Source organism: Plecotus auritus (genome assembly GCF_963455305.1).
Source record: "Plecotus auritus genome assembly, chromosome: 7".
In the NCBI taxonomy this organism is placed as follows: Eukaryota; Metazoa; Chordata; class Mammalia; order Chiroptera; family Vespertilionidae; genus Plecotus; species Plecotus auritus.
The window spans coordinates 172,962,281-172,979,566 of NC_137774.1; the positions used below are offsets into that span (position 1 = coordinate 172,962,281).

General features: G+C 44.3%; 1 protein-coding gene across 1 annotated transcript in view; it reads right to left on the minus strand.

Annotated features, from left to right (window-relative positions):
- The window catches only part of LOC308255281 (sperm flagellar protein 2-like), a gene marked incomplete at its 3' end in the record, with an annotated part of 136,593 nt that overhangs the window by 44,968 nt on the left and 74,339 nt on the right, over positions 1-17,286 (minus strand). The window contains exons 21-25 of the mRNA XM_080682505.1: positions 13,842-13,969; positions 13,620-13,758; positions 13,088-13,225; positions 6,852-7,003; positions 4,809-4,989 (exon numbers count right to left, since the gene is read on the minus strand). Of these exons, the coding sequence (XP_080538631.1) occupies positions 4,809-4,989; positions 6,852-7,003; positions 13,088-13,225; positions 13,620-13,758; positions 13,842-13,969 (738 nt within the window). The remainder of the gene's footprint in view (positions 1-4,808; positions 4,990-6,851; positions 7,004-13,087; positions 13,226-13,619; positions 13,759-13,841; positions 13,970-17,286) is intronic.

Here is a 17,286-nt window from a genome sequence, read left to right on the forward strand (position 1 = left end):
CAGAAATGCCTATTAGAAACATAAAAGCAGGATTCAAAATAATTACGGATAATACTAATTCGCAAACAATCCTTTCTCCTATGCTTTCTATGTGTTTTTTAAAGTCCCCACAAGGAAAGAAGTCCAATTCTGAATATCTTAACAAAATGATCTGTTACACTTGAAATTTCCAAAACACTTTCATACATTATTTCATGAAATCTTTTCAACCATCCGAAAAAGAGAAGGTAGGTAGAATGTCTTCCACGTTATACACTGAGGGAACAGAAGACTCAGACTTTCCTAAAATCACATAGCTTCAACAAGAGGGGTAGCCAGTGCTCTTTGTGCTGTAGCACATTCTCTTTCTAACAGTGTTTCATAAATTTAAAATGTCTACATGTCATATTTTGAAATGTCATTTCCCCCAGGTAACTATAATGGGACTCACAAGCCTTGCAAATTATGTTTATGTAGCTCCATTAGCAATACAAATAATTATCCGTACTTTTTTTCCCTAGAACTCCTAGCTCTGGTTTCCTACTCTCTAGTGCCGTGGTCAGCAAACTGTGGCTCGCGAGCCACATGCGGCTCTTTGGCCCCTTGAGTGTGGCTCTTCCACAAAATACCACGGCCTGGGCGAGTCTATTTTGAAGAAGTGGCGTTAGAAGAAGTTTAAGTTTAAAAAATTTGGCTCTCAAAAGCAATTTCAATCGCTGTACTGTTGATATTTGGCTCTGTTGACTAATGAGTTTGCCAACCACTGCTCTAGTGCTTGGTAGCTTTTGTGGTCTTTGTGGTGATCACCACTGTTATTGCCACCATCGCTAATATTAACATCAACATTATCGGTATGGAAGCAGCAGCATCCGAGACTGTATTTAAGGCTTAGTGTCATGTTAGATGTGGGCATTATCTAGGTGTAGGGTATATAAAAGTTTTAGAATCTCATTAGTATTCAATAAAATAACAAAATAAAAACTAAAACAATGATCTAGATAATAAGAGCCAAATGAATGGGAGAGGCAATAACCTTGAAAAGAATTGGAAGAGCATAGGTCATAGAAGGCTAGGACTTCCAAAAACAGGCAGCCAACTGGGCAGGGATCAAGGTATAAACCAGCTCTGAGGACTTAAGGAACGTGTAGAATTTATGTGAAACAAGGAAGGAGAAACACAATTTAGGGAAGAGAAATGGCATTAGCCAAGGCATTGAAATGGTTAATGCCCATTGAAAATATAGGATGCACTATCGCATCAGTTTACTACCTCTTTGAATGGGAAAATAATCCCCCCAAAAATAATGAGGAAAAAAAGTAAAATTAAGGGGGAAAAACCACAAAGTAAAATGAATCAATGGAGTTGGAAGTTAGTTCTTTGAAAAGACTGATATAATTGATAAAGTTCTGGGTAAGATGATCAAGGAAGGAAGCACAAAGATAAATATCATCAAGTAGATAATATACTGTGTTATAGTAACACAACCATAAAAATATAGCTTAGGGAACTTCATGCTAATACATTTGAAAATGTAGAAATGGGAAAATTTTTAGCAACACAAAACTTACCAAACCAACCCAGCCTTTTTCCCAAGAAGACACAAAAATAGAAATTAACCCGTATCTGCTTAAGAAAACAAATCCCTGTGTGGAGGGAGCAACAGAAACTCTTCATACAAACTTTCTGCAAACTTCCTAGAAGCCTACGTGTCTTCTTGGCAAATGCTACCAAACATTCCAAGAAGAAATAATTCTAACTTCCACAAAATCTTCCAAAGCTATATCCCAACTCAACTCAGGAGGCTAGTATTACCTGGATGCTGAAATTACTTGTTCAAAAGTGTAAAAATCCTAAACAGGTTATTAAAAGACCAATTCAATGTGTAAGAAGGACGAGGCTTCGTTACAATGTTGGACTTATTCCAGGGATGTGATGTCAGTTTAACATTATAAAATTGATCAACATATTTCACATTAGCATAAAATGGAGAAAAACATCACATGATAATCTCGATAGATGCAGAAAAAGCATTTACTGGCACAATTCATTTAAAAACCTTCATAGTAAGCTAGAAATGAAAAGAAAGTTTCATAGTCTGATAAATTCTATGGAAAAAAAAATATCTACAGCCAACATTTTCCTAACTCTTGACAAGCTGATGTGAAAACGTGTATGGAAAGGCAGAAAGCCTAGAGAAGCCAAAATGCTCTTGACTTATGATGGCCAGGTGGGAAGATTTGCTCATCCAGATAACAAATCAATGCATATAACGACCAAAAAAGTGGAGATACTGCCCAGGGGTCCTCAAACTACGGCCCACGGGCCACATGCGGCTCGCCGAGGACATTGATCCAGCCTACCGTGTCGCTGCCTGTCCTGCTTAGCAGCCGACTCGTCCCGGGCCCGCAGTGCGCATAGGAATTTGTTCATAGTTTTGTTTTAAACTATAGTCCGGCCCTCCAACCATCTGAGGGACAGTGAACTGGCCCCCTGTTTAAAAAGTCTGAGGACCCCTGCCCGGGTCTTGACTTACGATGGCCAGGTGGGAAGATTTGCTCATCCAGATAACAAATCAATGCATATAATGACCCCAAAAGTGGAGATATTGTATGCAATGCTTGAAAACATTGTGTAAATTTTGTATTCATAATGACCAACACTGGCCTTTAACGGGTACACGGATAGGCAAAGAGAGCGAGGCAGTAGAGAGAATGTGTGATGTGTGGCGGCCAGGATGATACCGCAGTGAGATGGGGAACGACGCTGGCATTGCCTCTGCAAGCTGACGCACTATGTATAGTGTTGTCCACCGACATGGAAGATAGCACGTATGCCCAGACATGCGCCCCACAGTGATGCGTGCACATGCACATCGGGGGCCAAGTTCAAGAACGTTCACAGCAGCAGTAGCCACAATGACACCAAAAAGGGAGCCTGCATGTGTATCTGGTTAAACTGTGATCTATTTACATAATGCAACGCTGTACAGTGACCACGCTGAACAGAATACAGCTACGCTCGACAGGATGGGGTGAATATCACAAATACTGTCGAGCAAAAGAAGACACAAAGAGGCAGGAGGTGGGTGTCCATTTATTTAAAGCTCAAAAGCAAACAAAGCTAAACTATGCTGCGTGGAGGTATAGACTTGGGGAATAGAAGAAAATCAAGGAAATGATTGCTAAGCAGGCAGGATGGAGGCTCCCGTTTGCAGGGAGGAAGGGGTTCGGGCTGGGAAGGGGCATGTGAAGGACTTGGCAGGTGTAGACCTCCTTTCTCCCCATTGGGGGTTCCAGGAGTATGTAGTCTGGGCATGCAATTCTATTTCATGCACCTCTCATAGGTGTGTCAAAATGCACACTGAGTGGTTTTAAAAAGCAGCAAGACAATGGCAAGAGTCTACAATCCCTTTTGAGAGGCAGGAAACACCAAGCAGAACAAAGGAGAGGGGCAGGGGACAGAAGGGAGGCACTGAGGCTGGTGTGGGACAAGGGCCAGAGAAAAGAACCCCGGAGGCAGATTGGCCAGGAAGGGACTCGGAAAAGGCCCAACCAGAAGTGCCGATTGCTCGCCAAGAGAGGCTGTCACGCAAGATCCTCTTCTACCTCCTCCACAAAATCTTTTGGAAAGTTGGCTCTGCTTTCTGTTGGAACGGGATAGTTTAGGGAGAATCAGAGAAGGCTTGGAACATAACGAAGACAGAAACTGCATCGATGGGCCCAGGGCTGGAGGGTGAGGGAACAATGTCGACCGAGTTAAACTCCGTGTGTGCCTTCTGAGGGGACGCAGCCTCAGACTAGATTAAGGTGACCAGATGCTCTTCCTTTCTCCTTTGATCTGGTGCAGGCTCCGTGCAGGCAGGGACTATCATTACTTTACCTCCCAGGGAAGGAGAAGAGGACATGACTCTGAAGTCACACAGACCCAGAATCAAACCTCATTTTGACACTTACTGATGAGTGACCTTGGGCAAGTTTCTTAATCTCACCCAGCCGTGGGCAAACTATGGCCCGCGGGCCGGATCCGGCCCGTTCGGCTGTTCTATCCGGCCTGTGGAGCCGAAAGAGCGGAGGGTTCTCTTGCTCTCCCCTCCGCTCCTTTACTTTGAATTTATATTAGTTCACACAAACACTCCATCCATGCTTTTGTTCCGGCCCTCCGGTCCAGGTTAAGAACCCATTGTGGCCCTCGAGTCAAAAAGTTTGCCCACCCCTGCTGGGACCTTGGTTTTTCAATGTAAAGAGGATAATAACACTCACGCCATAGGCTACTTATGTATAATGCCTAGCAGAGGTTATAAACTAGGGGCCTAAAGGGTAGATGTGTATTTTGCTTGGCTCTGTAAATCTTGAAAAATTTGACTTAATTTCTAACATGTTAACATCAGTAGGTGTCACATAAAAATATGAATTTCTGGCTTTTCCTGTAAAATTGAAAATCTGGTCCTACTGGGCTTTGTCCTTCAGTGGCAAAGTTGGTTAGGACCGAGTAGCCCATGTCTCTTGAGACAAAGGTGTGATTTCCACTTGGCCATAGTCCCACCCTTCCCTATTGCCTCACACTTGACCCACTTCATTGACACTTCTGATTGGCCCTGTACTTGGAACCCTGCCTGGCCTGGCATAAAAAATAACCTCAATGTTGGTTCATTCCTTTCTTGAGCACCTATATGTGCTGTTTTAATTGTTTCACTTTATATTTCTTTCAGAAAAAAGTGGAGGTATTGTATACAATGCTTGCAAGCATGGTGCACGTTTTTTATTCCTGAGGACCAACATCGGCCTTTAGTGAATGGGCATGACTGAACTCTGTAAACAAGCACAGCTTACCATGTGAGAGATGGCTGAGGAAGCCTGCTGCCAGGTGTCCATAATCAACTTCTCGTCTGTCTCAAAGTTGAGCTCTACTTTCTCTAGCGAGTAATCAGTCTTGCCCTTCAGAATGGCTTTTGATTTTGGTTTGGAGAAAGCTAAATCCGTAGAAATGGATATCCGAGAAACTAGAGGAATTCTTTGGAAAACAAACAAAAAAATATAAAGACTTTAACAGAATTTTATTTTTCATGCCTACGTTACTCTGTGAATTTTGTTGTCTTGCTTTAAATCTCCACTTTCAAAGTTTTCCTGGTAGAAGGCTGCATTCACAACTTTGTGGTCTAGAACATCTTTTTTAAAAAAAAAGAGGAAACTGGAAACAAACAATGACCAGACATAATTTTCAGGGTTAGTTCTTAGTAATCGTGGGAAGGGGGATTAAACGATGGCAATTGTGAAGAAATGCAGTTTTGAAATTTCCCCAGGGCCTAAACTTCCAACACGGAGCAAATCCTCGCTGGGAAACCATGTGGCACTGAGCCTCGCTCCTTCCAGCTGACTAGCATCTGGCTTTCTGAAGCGGACAGAGAAAGCTGGGCGTGGCAGGGCTGAGCTCTCCAAGGGGTTCAAGTGGGCAGTCACATTTGGGCGGCGAGTGGGAAGGAGTCCCAGCAGCCTCCCCTCTCTTGCACCAGGCTGGCCACGGCTGTCCTCTGTCCTGTAAAGTGATGTGGGAACCCGGGGTTACATCTCCCTCCCCCTCCCGTCAATCATATTGCTGCTCCACCTGCACGTAGTGCCTGCAGAGCCGCGGAGGGACAGTCCTTCACCTAAGGACCCTAGGATCTCAAAGACCAACAGGGGCAGGAGAGAGCCTCGGGGCAGCATGCTCCCTGGGACTGGGATCCCCTTGGTGACAGAGTTAGCAGAACTTTCGGATTCGGCAAGGGATGGGGAGAGAGGCGCTCTGAGGATGCTTTGCTGAGGCCTGTGGAGGAGTCAGGAACATTGGGCTTGGCAGTCCAGCTGCTGGGGAACAGAGCAGTGACTCCGACAGCGGATTGTGAGCCCCAGCAAACAGTTAGCTGGCCTGGTTGTTGCTGTTTTTTTAATCCCCACCCGAGGACATTTTTCCATTGATTTTTAGAGAGAGTGGAAGAGAGAGGGTAAGACAGAGAGAGAAATCAATGTGAGAGAAATACATCGATTAGTTGCCTCATGCACGCACCCTGACCAGGGCCCTGGCTGGGAGAAGCCTGCAACGAAGGTACGTGCCCTTGACGGCAATCAAACCCGGGACCTTTAGGTCCACAGGCCGTTGCCCTATCCACTGAGCCAAACTGGCTAGGGCTTAAAGAGATTTTGCTATCTGTTTGTAGCTTCTCAGTGTTTAGGATCTTGTCCCTCCCCAGCCCCCACCTATTGGGTCTATAAAATATTTTTAATAAAACTTTCATATTTCACAGGAGTGTTTGGCTGAAAATATAATTTTTGTTCCACCCTTACTACCAAGTTAGTTTTCTTACTGGCAGGAATTCGATGTTAGACCACTAATGTCTTTTAGTCTCACAACATCATAATCACCTATGACTGAGTCTTTACTATTTCTCAAATTTCTTACCTGTAAAAGAAGACTCATAACCCCTTCCATTTTCACGTACATAGTATGATACATACACACATTCACACAGTGCAGCCTGAGATTTCCATGAAGTGGTAGAGGCTCACAATCCCTTACTGGAAACCCTTTGGTTTCAGAATTCAGAGTTCATACACACTATATCATTTCTATTATTCGTAGCAGAGTCTGTGGCAACATTCATAACAAAACACACTATCCCTCTGCAGCAAAAATGAGTCAATATTCACCCTTAGTGGAATACATAATGCATATCAATAGTCCTAAGGTGAAGTTAGAAAAAATGTTCAGTTTTTAGAGCTTTGTTGGATTTTGGATTTGCAGATACAGGAGTGTCGTTTTTATAAGTGGTATTCGATTTCAAGTCTTAAAGCTTTATGTTCAGACAAATTACAGCATGACATCATAATCTGTCTTACCTAAATTGGCTTTCCAAAATCTCTTTAGTATCCAGTTGGACCAATGGGAGGCGAGTAAATTTCTTATTGTCTTCTATTGGGATTTTGCCTTCCATTCCCTTGTAATAATCTTGAAGGAGTCTCCTTGTATCTTGAAAACGGTTCAGTTCTGCCTTTAATAGCAAATATAATGTCAATACCCCCACACACAAAAAAACCCAATCTGATCTGTGTGTATTTTCTATATAAGCTCTGTGAACACTATTTTAAAACATTTAGGTTGAAATCAATTTTCTGAAAATTAAGAAAGAGAATTGGCTACACGTGTATGTGTAAAATTTCATAAAATTTGAAGAAAACTGGTGACTTTGCATTTTCTGTACTTACTGACTACTAGAGGCCCAATGCACGAAATTCGTGCAAGAGTAGGCCTTCCTTCCCCCAGATGCCGGCACCGGCTTCCCTCCGGCACCTGGGACCCGGGCTTCTCTCACAGCCAGGGCCTCTAAATACTGTGACAAAAGATTGCATGATGTCTGATGTAGTGTACAGCATATTATTCTTTATTTTGATATTAAGAATTCTTTCTGTGCCCTGTATTCAAGCCATCAATATATTAATAAACATTTGAGTGTCTTCTGTCATAGATCACATGTTAGTTGATTTGAGAGATGCCAAAACTATTATAAATATAAATATAAAATACAAATACAAAAAACTGAAATATAAAGAAAGACTAGGCTTGGTCTCTAGTTGCGGAAAAAGGAAAATAAAGTGATGATGGGCAGTTCTCTCGTCACAGGTCCATCCTTGCTCAATATGTAGGGTCAGATCACTCCTCCACGCTTTGCCAGTAGGTGCCTTGAGGGGAATGGAGAAGCACAGAGGAGCTGGTGACGAGGCGAGCATCAGTTATTCACCAGCGACTCCCTGCCAGCCAGGTCACTTCCCTTTGCAGCAAGACACACAGGAGTTTTCCCACCTGTGCTGCCATTAGGTGTCAGTCTTGTCGGCGCCTCTGTCTTCTCTTTGGTTGTGTAAACGCGGCCTCGGACATTGCTTTAGTCAGTGGGGCTACTTAAACAGGTACCTGAGGGTTTAGCTACTGAAGCTCTGGTGCAGATGTACTCCATATAGCCAGTCCATTACAGAAAGCCCCTTTCCTAAAAGGAACTCCATATAGCCAGTCCATTACAGAAAGCCTCTTTCCTAAAGGAACTCCATACAGCCAGTCCATTACAGAAAGCCTCTTTCCTAAAAGGAACTCCATACAGCCAGTCCATTACAGAAAGCCCCTTTCCTAAAGGAACTCCATATAGCCAGTCCATTACAGAAAGCCCCTTTCCTAAAGGAACTCCATATAGCCAGTCCATTACAGAAAGCCTCTTTCCTAAAAGGAACTCCATATAGCCAGTCCATTACAGAAAGCTCCTTTCCTAAAAGGAACTCCATATAGCCAGTCCATTACAGAAAGCCCCTTTCCTAAAAGAACTCCATATAGCCAGTCCATTACAGAAAGCTCCTTTCCTAAAAGGAACTCCATATAGCCAGTCCATTACAGAAAGCCTCTTTCCTAAAAGGAGCGAAGCTGGCCTAGTGTCCAAAGCCCTTAGCTGCGCCTGACCCGAGGGTGTTTCTGAAGGGATCCCCATATTCATCAAGCAATTAATGTTGTCAGTTATTTCATAAGACAATAACTTTCAAGAGACTGTCTTGTACAATTCATATTCAGTTTGGAACGAATAAATGTCTGCTCTGCATTGTAGTCTACAACAAAAGACAAGAACGGTTTCAATAAGTTTGTTTTGATCCCCCAAAGCTAAGCCAAATTGCTTCTGAAAAGCTGTTCTCTGCAGTATCAAACTTTTCTAGCTAAAACAATGAAACAGGAGGAAATTCATTTGGTCCGTTCGCATCTATATTATACAATAGAATTACCACTCATATATTGTTTTAAATTATGGGACACACTTGAATTACTTGTGGATTGTCAACATAAATATATATTTAAGTAACTTCAAACTAGCATTTGGAAATGATTAGGAAAATGAAACATTTTCCTTGCCAAGAAACCCAATTGAGTTTTAAAATATCCACATATGGACTAATTTCACAGTTTGGCAGTAAGTGTTTGCACCTGCCGTGCTTAGATTTGCTAAAACAGTGGTGAGAAAATGAGTCTTGTAAACTATACTCATGAGGACCTGCACGAAACCCCTGGCAGTGAGCAGCATGCAATGGTCAACCCATGTACAAAATGGGTATTGGCAAATAATGTTGGGGAAGTGAAGAAATGCACTGTGAGGTTATAAAAATCATTAATCATTAATCTATAGCATTACATTATTTGGTAAATAAATTGAGAGACCAGCAAATTATTTCCCCTTTAGCTTAGAGAACTGAACTCTTTAATTATGACTAAGTTTAGTAGATCCTATTTTATGCTCTTGGTATTTGGCACAGTGCTGGTATCAGTGCTCTAGGCCAGTGGTCGGCAAACTCATTAGTCAACAGAGCCAAATATCAACAGTACAACGGTTGAGATTTCTTTTGAGAGCCAAATTTTTTAAACTTAAACTTCTTCTAACACCACTTCTTCAAAATAGACTCGCCCAGGCCGTGGTATTTTGTGGAAGAGCCACACTCAAGGGGCCAAACAGCCGCATGTGGCTTGCGAGCCGCAGTTTGCCGACCACTGCTCTAGGCTAACATTGTTTTGTTATCCTATCTAATAAAAGAGTAATATGCAAATTAACCATCACTCCACTACACCCACAAGCCACGCCCACCAGCCAATCAGGCGCAAATATGCAAATAAACCCAACCAAGATGGCTACAGCCACAGAGAGCAGGAGAGAGGCTTGGGTTTCCCTGGCGATGGAGGAAGCCAAGCTTTCCACCTGCCCTTGCCGGCCTAGGCCTCCACTCAAGGCTACAAAGTTTCAATGATAGAAGATACATAAACCCAAACAGAAATGGCGGCAGCCACGGAGCTGGAAAGAGCAGGAGGCTAGGGTTGCCCACAGCGATGGAGGAAGCTAAGCTTTCCACACACCCTGGCCAGCCCAGGCCTCCGCTTAAGGCTACAAAGTTTCAATTATAGAAGATACATAAATCCCCCCAAAAAAGGCTGCCACCACGGAGCAAGCAGAAGGCTTGGCTCCGCTCCAGGCTACAAAGTTTCAATTGTAGAAGATAAATAAACCCCAGATACCAGGGCCTCCACTTGGGTCGCCAGGGGGCGTGGCTGGCCTGCAAACCACCACAGGCCCCTCGCCCAGGTCACCTCACACCCCAAGGGAACCCCCACCCTGATCTGGGACACCCTTCAGGGCAAAACAGCTGGACCCCACCCGTGCACCAGGCCTCTATCCTATCTAATAAAAGAGTAATATGCAGATTGACCATCACTCCAACACACAAGATGGCTGCCCCCATGTGGTCAAAGATCCTGCCTCCATGTGGACACAAGATGGCCACCACAAGATGTCCAGCAGGGGAGGGCAGTTGGGAGGGACCAGGCCTGCAAGGGAGGGCAGTTGGGGGAATCAAGCCTGCAGGGGAGGGCAGTTAGGGGGTGACCAAGCTGGCAGAGGAGGGAAGTTGGGGGCGACTGGGCCTGCAGGGAAGGTCAGTTGGGAGGGACCCAGGCCTGCAGGGGAGAGCAGTTGGGGGGGACCAGGCCTGCAGGGGAGGGCAGTTGGGGGGGACCAGGCCTGCAGGGGAGAGCAGTTGGGGGGGACCAGGCCTGCAGGGGAGGGCAGTTAGGGGTGACCAGGCCTTCAGTGGAGGGCAGTTAGGGGCAAACAGGCTGGCAGGGGAGCAGTTAGGCATCAATCAGGCTGGCAGTGGAGTGGTTAGGGGGTGATCAGGCTGGCAGGCAGAAGTGGTTAGGGGCAATCAGGAAGGCAGGCAGGGGAGCAGTTGGGAGCCAGCAGTCCTGGATTGTGAGAGGGATGTCCGACTGCCCGTTTAGGCCCAATCCCACCGGGCAGTTGGACATCCCTCGAGGAGTCCCAGATTGGAGAGGGTGCAGGCTGGGCTGAGGGACACCCCCCTCCCCTGTGCATGAATTTCGTGCACCGGGCCTCTAGTTTTATATAAGTGGGCAGAATTTGATATATCTATAGCTAACCATAAGTAAGATGCCATTCTATATCCAGGATTCTCATATAAGCAGAATTAAACAAGTTTCCCCTCACCTTTATGATAACTAGTAAATAATGCGTTCTTATTATTTCTCTTGTCCTAAAATCTTAGTGACAGGAATCTTAGAAATGATCTAGGATAGCATTCTCTAAAATTTATTTGGTAGAAAATGTATCCTATAGACTGTCCTCTTTTCCCCATAGTTGCTTTTAGCTGTGGACTCAGTTTCTGAGAGAGAGAGAGAGAGAGAGAGAGAGAGAGAGAGAGAGAGAGAGGAGAGGGAGAAAGAGAGAGAGCCTTAAACCTAAGTATTGCTGAGATGTGAGAGTTATACCATTTCCAAGTATTGCCCAGACTATTGAGAATGATTCACAAAAATTCTCTATTCCCTTTACCTGCACTAGTGGATTTCAGTTATTTCTGCTATAAGCGTTTGACACACTTGTTTCAACCTTCAGTCTCTGCTTGCCCAAACGCATGTCCTGGAATGCTACCCAGACTGGCTTTAGCTACTTGGTTGTATCACTTTCATCTTTTGCACAATCCATGCCTTGTAGGTCCCACCAGGATCCCAGAGTTAGTCATTGGCGGGGCTGTTCCAGGCCAACTATGGTCCAACCTCACGGGTTTCTACTGACTTTTCAGGCCAGCGGTGGTCCAACCTGCCACGCACCAGGGGTTTGTTCTGGAATTCACAGTCATTTGTTAAAAAAGCATTCATTGAACACCTACTGTACCCTAGCTCCGGCGATTACCAGCTAAATATTCTCATTTTTCCAGTAGGTCCTCATGTAAGTGAATCAGCGGAAGACTAGAAATGCCCCCTTTTCCCTTCTCTGCCCTGACTGCTATTTGCTTAGGAAAAAACACTCCTGTAGACACAGCTTGACCACAACAGCTTTCTTGTTCCCCTTAGAAAGATTGAATTTCAGACAGGCTTCTTCCTAACCCTAGGCTCCTGACCTCCCTTGTTCTTAGTGTATTTACTTTATTTATTTATCAATTAAATATATTTTTTATGATTTCTGAGAGGAAGGGAGAGGAAGAGAGAGACGGAAACATCAATGATGAGAGAGAATCATCAATCAGCTGCCTCCTGCATGCCCCCGATTGGGGATCGAGTCTGCACCCTGGCATGTGCCCTGACCAGGAATTGAACTGTGAACTCTGGGTTCATAGGTTGACACTCAACCACTGAGCCATGCTGGCCAGGCGGTATATTGACTTTAGAAAACCTGTCATTGTAAATCCTTTCTCTGTCCCTTTGAGATATCTTTTGATAACCTTGTTGGTTTTAGAACCCAGACTGTCTTTTTCTAGGACCTGGGGACCACCTCTCTGAAATGTAAGCATCAGGAAGAGAGGCCTCTAGGTCTCGGTTCCTTTGGGAGGATGACGTGGTCCAAGTGGTCCAGCTTCCTCCTGTCTTGAGCATAGGACATAGCGTACTCCCCCTTTAGGCAAGGCTGATTAGAAAACACAGGTGGCCAGTAACTTGTTCCCCTCACTCCACCCCAGGTCTTAGAAACTGTATGCCCTTATCCTTGGCAGAGCTTGGTCTGTGCTCTCCCCCCTACTGTAGATAGTAGTCTGGGGGGGAAAAATCAATGTCTGTCTTCTTGTTCGGTGCAGCTTGCTATGTAACAGGCTGCAAATATGTTAATCAGGTTGTTTTCATGAATGGCCTGCTTTTCCAACCCAGGCATAACCTTTTTTTCTGGCATCAAATGCTTGCTGAGTCTGATCTGGCCCATACTTCTGACCCGCTCTCCTGGGCTTCGGCTGGCCACTCGGGGTGTGCGGTGTGAGAGGCTAACGAGGGAGCCACCATCACAGACACCATCTCCGCGGTCCCCTCCACAGCTCCAGGTGGTCTGGAAGCAGAGCTGGTGGGTAGTTGCTTGAGATGCTCCCAGTTCTGGGGCTTGTTTGGCCGGAGCCAGAATGATTTCTTTCTGCTGACTTCCTGGGCTTAGAGCTCAGGGCGGGCAGAGAGCATTGAGTAAAATGAGCCCTGACCAGACCCTTCACGTTCCCACAGGACTTGTTTACATGAGGAACATGGCCGTGGCGGGCGGAGTCGGGGTCATCCTGACCCGTGCTCTTACCTGCATCAGTGAGAAGAAATTGTTAATCAGTATTCCAGTCGAGTCCTGCAACCAGCTATTGCTAATGATGTCCAGCCGCTCCTGCTCTGCCTCCTCCTTCCGGGCATCACAGATGTCCCACAGGCGGTCTCGTAAATCCTGGGCAGAAAGAAACATTGCTGTTTATTTGAGTGTCATAAAACTCAAATCCTTTGCCTGTCTTAAAAAGGTCCCTAAAGAAAATGTAGACTTAATACACGTCATTCAACAAATATTTATTTTGCTTCTATTCTGTCTGAAAGACACCAAGTCACACGCCCATGTTTTTGCCTTGGTTTTCCCCCTTGACTGATGCACTAATCCCCCAAATATCTACATGGCTCCCTCAGTCACTTCTGTACTGAACTTGCTCCTTCCCGGGGGGGCCTTCACACAACCGCTCTTGAGACTAAGTGTTCAGGCCATTTCCCTCTTCATCCTTACACCTCAGGGAAGCAAGGAGGTATGGGCTAGGGTTCTGCAGTACAAGAGAGTGTGTGGCCCAGCAGCTTACATTCACTCTTTCATGTAATTCCGCCTTTGTTTCCTCATCATCCCACAAGTCCTCAGGAAGAGAGTTGAAATCAGCCTGCCACTGAGATACAAAATCTTGCTTCTGATCTGGACGCCTCAGAAACTGCTGGAAACTTGTTCTGTCAGGCATTAAGAGAATGAGCTGGCACCTACACGTCATGCCTGCAAACTACAGCATTTGAACTTGGGAAGCTTTACTTACCGAATCTCATACAAGAAAGCAAGCACAATGTGCTGGTCTTCTCGCAGGTTTCTCAGGACTAATTTGATGGAGTTTGCATAGGAACGTTCTATTAGTTCCCAGTAAGGTGCTAAAAATGAAGGCATGTCCTGTTAAATGGAAAAGCACACAAATCGTAATTTCAAAGTGAAATTCTGAATAACTGAGTCAAAAGAGCAATACTAAGCAAGAAGGTCAAGATGCAACTGCTAATATTTAAAAAGTCCCTGCACAACTTCTTGCTCCTTTTTCCTTCCCCTCACCCAGCTAATTCTTGGGGCTACCTGTCTCACAAAGCCAGGAACAATGGTTGTCTTACTGGAGACTGTACAGTTCTCCCTATAATTTCCACATCTCTGGGGGACAGTAGGTGCCCAAAGAAATATTTATTGAATGAATGAATGAATGAATGAATGAATGAATGAATTGCATTGTCACAGATAATCACATTTTACCTAAGTTGGAAAATTGCCTTGTATAGAGAACACCTAGTGTTCATGTCAGAGTGATGATGTGTTATTTCTCTGAATTCATCAAAGAGATTTTATCTTGTTCTGTGCACCTTGACAATTGGAAGTTTCTTTTGTGATATCTTTAATAATGCAAATAAACAATTAAAAACCAAGAAATAATAAAAATGAAATAAAACTGATGATCTTCAGTATAAATTCGCTGTACTACTTATTCTCTCATTGGCTGTGCATTTATTTGCTCAGGGAATCACACATGGGTCATTTGGCTTAATTTTCTCTTCAATTCAGAAATGCCAAATACTAGAAATGGATTATGCAGTCTCTATGTGGACCTCACTGATGCATTAAGCACGACATTCTAAGGCAGCCCCCTACAGTGTCACACAACTCATGTTACTAGAAAATTCTTCCTTGCGTTGAGCAGAAATGTGCCTTCCTGCAGTTTCCACTTATCAGCCCTCGCTGTGCCCTTTGGGGGAGAAGAGAGTCCTCACACAGTCGTCCCCGGGACAGCCTGTCAAATAGGTAAAGATGCCAGTGAGAAGTGGGCTGGGGTATGGAATGAAATTTGTTGTTTGGGGATTCTCAGCATCCAGGGCAGCACATAACAGGTGCTCAATAAATGTTAATAAGAATGTAAATCAAGTCACCTGAACCCAATTTTACCGTAAGTTAAATTTTTAGAAGACTGGATGGCTCCACCTAGTTTTAAAAGCCTATAATTCTATGTCCAACCATACTTCAAGCATTCATCTAAATTAAACATTTACACTTATTTTAATGCTCCTCTGACATTATTTTAACACCTTTTTCTTACCTAGTTCCCCCCTCCGGTGTCCAGTTTGTCATGATCTCTCTTAAAGGATGTGGTATCCAGAATGGTGGTAAAGACCATTTTAAATAAGCCCACTGCTAAATCTCTCTCCTGGTTGACTTCAACCCATGAATTAACACTCTCTGCATGAAGAGATACACCTAAGAATGGACCTAATTAAACTAACATCCTGCTCACAGCTCTCATTTATCTACAGAACTTCATGAAAAATTGTCAAACACCATGAAATTCATGAAAAATTGTCAATATACCATGTCAATGGTACTCCCTTGACCCACCTATCCATCCTTGTTATTCTCCAAAGCTTTAGAACTGGAAAGCAAAGACCTCTCATATTGATTGCCTCCTGGGTTCTTTCTGCACCTTCCCTTGTGGCTGGCAAAGGAAGAGAGACCAAGGCTCTCCTTGAACTTGGCTGCTGACTCCCCCCCTGCCCCTCTCCTTCCCTCCATCCCTCTGCTCTCCTCTATTGAGGTAAGATACATATGGGGTCCTTGGCAGGCCTGAAACTAGTATTACCAGATAAAATACAAGATGTCAGTTAAACTTGTCCATTCTCTGAAATTCAAATTTAACTGGGCATCTCGTTCCTCTTCCTTAGTAGGTAAGTTCTACAACTCAACCATGTGAGAAGCTTAGAGTGGGGAAAGGCCTAGAGTGGATCATGTGGCGTGCTTTATAGACTCTAGGCTCTAGGCTACTTCTGGTTGTAACAGAAAGTGTTTTCTACATGGTTTTGATTAGGCAACTAGAGGTCTGTGCTGCACATCTTCTCATTGTCCTTCTAACCAACTTCCTATCCTTCATTCTTCACCCTGCTCAGTGCTCTGGAAGACTAACTTAGGAGAAATACTTCAGGAAATGCCCTTGCCCTCCACCTGCTGGGCCAGTGATAAGGGAGAGGGGAGACCATGAGATCTGCCTTCGTCCTTCCCTGCTCCTTTCTGCTGGGTCACTGTGGCTGCCTGCATCCCTCTGCTGAAGGTCACAGCTCCTGTCGGTGGCCCTCTTCATGCAGAGGTCCTCTTGAGGATCCTCACCTTCTCAGGCCTAGGGGCCATGATGGCTCCCAGGTATCCCTCTTTCAGGGATAATGATCTAATTTTCATAGGTTTCCTTACTTATTGGCTGCATATTTGTAAATAGTCCTTTCTCGACTCTTCTTAATTTATTATCTGTTTTCTGCTAGAATCCTGACCGCTAAAAGATCTACATGGATGGCAGCTGGTGTTAATGTTTATTTTACTACTCCTGTCCTCTATTTCCCTCTTGTCCTCTATGATTTTATTTCTCAATGGCTTCAAGATTTGGAGTTAAAGACTGGGTTTCAATATTTTTGTCCCTCACTCTCTACCCTTGCCAAATAATGTCACTTAAACCACCACTTATGTATATATCTTGCTTCTATGACAGTTTTTAATGTTTATTTTAAAAAGTAGCGTAGTTTGGCGTAGTGATATCAGTTATACACATCCATAATCACATAACTTCATGTTCTCATCTTCACATGTTTTCTGTGGTAATTTCCCCCTCAATACGAATTAATTAATTAAAGAGTTTATGTTGTAATTGGGGAGGTAAGACATTTCCTAGGAAACCTCAATAATAACAGCCATACCACAATCACTGAAATTCATGACTTAGTCTCAGATGCCTGGCACAGATGGTTAGCTAAAGGAAAGGCCAATCCGTGTGATTTTCCAAGATGATTTCTCTATTCAGGCAATTAGATGTATCTAGTTGGCAACTGGGCGTTGCAGTTGTCAGAGAACAAAGAGCTGAATGGAGTTTTCAGGGCTCACCTCGGGCACCTCCTCACCTGAATGATGCACCCATTTAAAGTCCTCAGGCCAGACAACTGCCTGTTCTTTCATTAGGTTAGTTAGCTTCCAAACATTCCTTCTATTTCTGGAAACCAGAGGTTAAACTTCATCTGGAAGCATTATGACGGGCACGGGAACACGGAAAAGGAGCTATAATTTGCTGGATACGTGCTCTGGGGAAGTCATTTTTCCAGGAAACTGCGTCTCTGCTTGTCCCTGGGGAGAAAATGGGTCCTCACAGGAGCCATTTGCTCCCCTGACTTCTGTACGCAACAGCAGTTCAACAACAGTGCACT